The sequence below is a fragment of the Culex pipiens genome, chromosome 2 (assembly GCF_016801865.2).
Source record: "Culex pipiens pallens isolate TS chromosome 2, TS_CPP_V2, whole genome shotgun sequence".
NCBI lineage: Eukaryota > Metazoa > Arthropoda > Insecta > Diptera > Culicidae > Culex > Culex pipiens.
The window spans coordinates 24,166,215-24,168,365 of record NC_068938.1 but is presented as its reverse complement, the minus strand read 5'-3'; the positions used below and the strand labels follow the sequence as shown (position 1 = coordinate 24,168,365).

Genomic DNA, 2,151 nt, shown 5'->3' with positions numbered 1-2,151 from the left:
AAGGGTATTCTGTGTGTGTGTGTGTGTGCAACCAACCAAACGGGACCACGCGGCCGCTTCTTACAAATTGAGTTGTTTCCATGTAATTTTAGATCTACATATCTATACATGCAAATAACTCGCATAGGGACGTGGCGTTACATCGTGCTGCCACCTGGTTTTTTTAAGCGCAAGAGTGGAAAAGTGCTGAGTCATCGTCTAAAAATAGACGGCGTCCTATCTCGCCCAGCAAAATGAAGTCGATAAAGTAGTCGGTTTCGATGAGAAAAAGTGGAAAACGTGGTCAAAAAATAGCGACGCCATCCCCCTATGATTCACGTCTGTTTATACACTGAAACCCCGATGTTTTGACACCAACTGTTGTCAAACGAACGGGGTCACTTTTTAGGTTGGCACCCTCTTTACACAGAGCTCACACTTACTACCAAACGTTTGGTTTGATAGTAAATGTGATTCCCGTGTAAAAAATGACAACTTTTCAGTTTGACTTTTTCAAACCAACGGGGTACAAACTAAAAAAGTGTTAGACGAAAAAGTGACCAACCACCGGGAGTTGAGTGTATGTTGATTAACTCTTCAAAATAACCATTGACAACAATCACCTTCTTCTCAAACACTTTTCTTTCAACATCCGAAAAAAATATCACACATTTGCTTCAATATGAAAAACATCCCGATTTATTGATTGAATTAACACTTTCTCGACAAACAGTCTGACGTCGGGATTCATCTTACAAACCTTACAAGACTACTTCAGCTTATCAGTAACTTAAATAGACCATATTTACACAACGAGCTGCCTCGAACTTCGAAAACAACCCCCACAAAAAAATTAGCACTTCCCCTAGTTCTGGACACCTCGGTCAAAGATGCATCTTGGAGATACACATGCCCTGGGCCGACTTCTTGAACACGTCCGCCAGCTCCATAATCTCCTCCTGGGTCATCGCACTTTGCTTCCGCTTCTTGAACAGCTCATTGTAGTTCAGCTCCAGCTCATCCAGATCGTCATCCGAATCGTCCGAGTCACCACTTCCCGCTTCGTCATCCTCCAAGCTATCGCATCGGGTCATAATCCGGCGCTTCTCGTCCTCCGACAGCATCATCTGGTGCAGGGACTTTTTGTGGCACACCATCTGACTGCTCTCCAGGTTGTACGGATCCACGCGATGGGTCAGTATAAAGTGGCAGTGCAGGTCGTCCTCGTTCATGAACGCTTCGTTGCAAAAGCCGCACCGGAACCGGATCGAGTGGTAGTGTTTGATCCGGTTGTGCGTCATCAGGATCTCGAACGTCGAATACCGCAGCGAGCACAGGTCGCACACGAACTGGATCGAGTCGTTGAATATCTGAGGGTTGGAGGGTTGGACAAGGTTAGTTACGTGTGGGATCAACCCGCTAGTACAAGTCACTACCTCAATTTCCGACATTTTTTGCGCCAACTTAATCAACTTTCTATGAACTTTTAAAGCTTTACTGAAATGTGTCGTCTAACCGTTAAGCGATTCGACCGTCAACTGGTTTCGCTGCACGATCGGTGATTCCGAGGAAAACTTTCATGTCTGATATCAGGCTCATTAGCACCAGTTCGCGAAAAGCTGCGATCCAATCAAATCGCCTTTTTTCGATGCATATTTATATCTCAAACATGTACTGGTCACCTACTGAAGTTCAAGTCAATGCTGGAATATTCCTCCATGATCGCTATCGATCAATATTTGATCAGCTCAAACTCTCTTTACATCGACTGACGGCAGCAAAAAGGTTAAAAATAACCATTCTATTTATAACCTCAAAATCGAACGATCCACTTCCATTCAGTTGACCAAACCAATTATCTTTCATCAATTAACCCACACTCCTCAGTCACAAAATTTACATCACAGCCCTGTGATTTGTGCGGAATCGTCATCAGAGTGTTTTTGTTGTCGCAAGTAATTTGAGCGCTGCAAAATGGCTGTAAACTTTGCGAAAAGAATATCAACCCGCCAGTTTGATCCACGAGGGCGAGATATCGGAGTTGATATCGGGTTTAAGACGATTGGAATAACATGTTGTTGTTGTCATCCGCCGGGGACTTTTGACCCAGTTGATTGTCCCACAAGACGAGCCTTGAAAATGCTGTTTGCAGAGAATTTGCGTCAATTGGGA

General features: G+C 44.2%; 1 protein-coding gene across 2 annotated transcripts; it reads right to left on the bottom strand.

The window, feature by feature from the left end:
* Positions 1-650: 650 nt before the first annotated feature.
* LOC120419016 (uncharacterized) lies at positions 651-1,546 on the bottom strand. Of its 2 annotated transcripts, none has more exons than XM_039581583.2 (2): positions 1,416-1,546; positions 651-1,349 (listed from the first exon to the last, which is right to left on the bottom strand). In XM_039581583.2, exons 1-2 carry the CDS (start codon positions 1,428-1,430, stop codon positions 864-866), a joined length of 501 nt encoding a protein of 166 aa, XP_039437517.1. In that variant the 5' UTR covers positions 1,431-1,546; the 3' UTR covers positions 651-863. The 2 variants fall into 2 exon arrangements, with proteins under 2 accessions (XP_039437517.1, XP_039437518.1); XM_039581584.2 differs by having other exon boundaries at positions 1,429-1,520.
* Between the last annotated feature and the right edge of the window lie 605 nt (positions 1,547-2,151).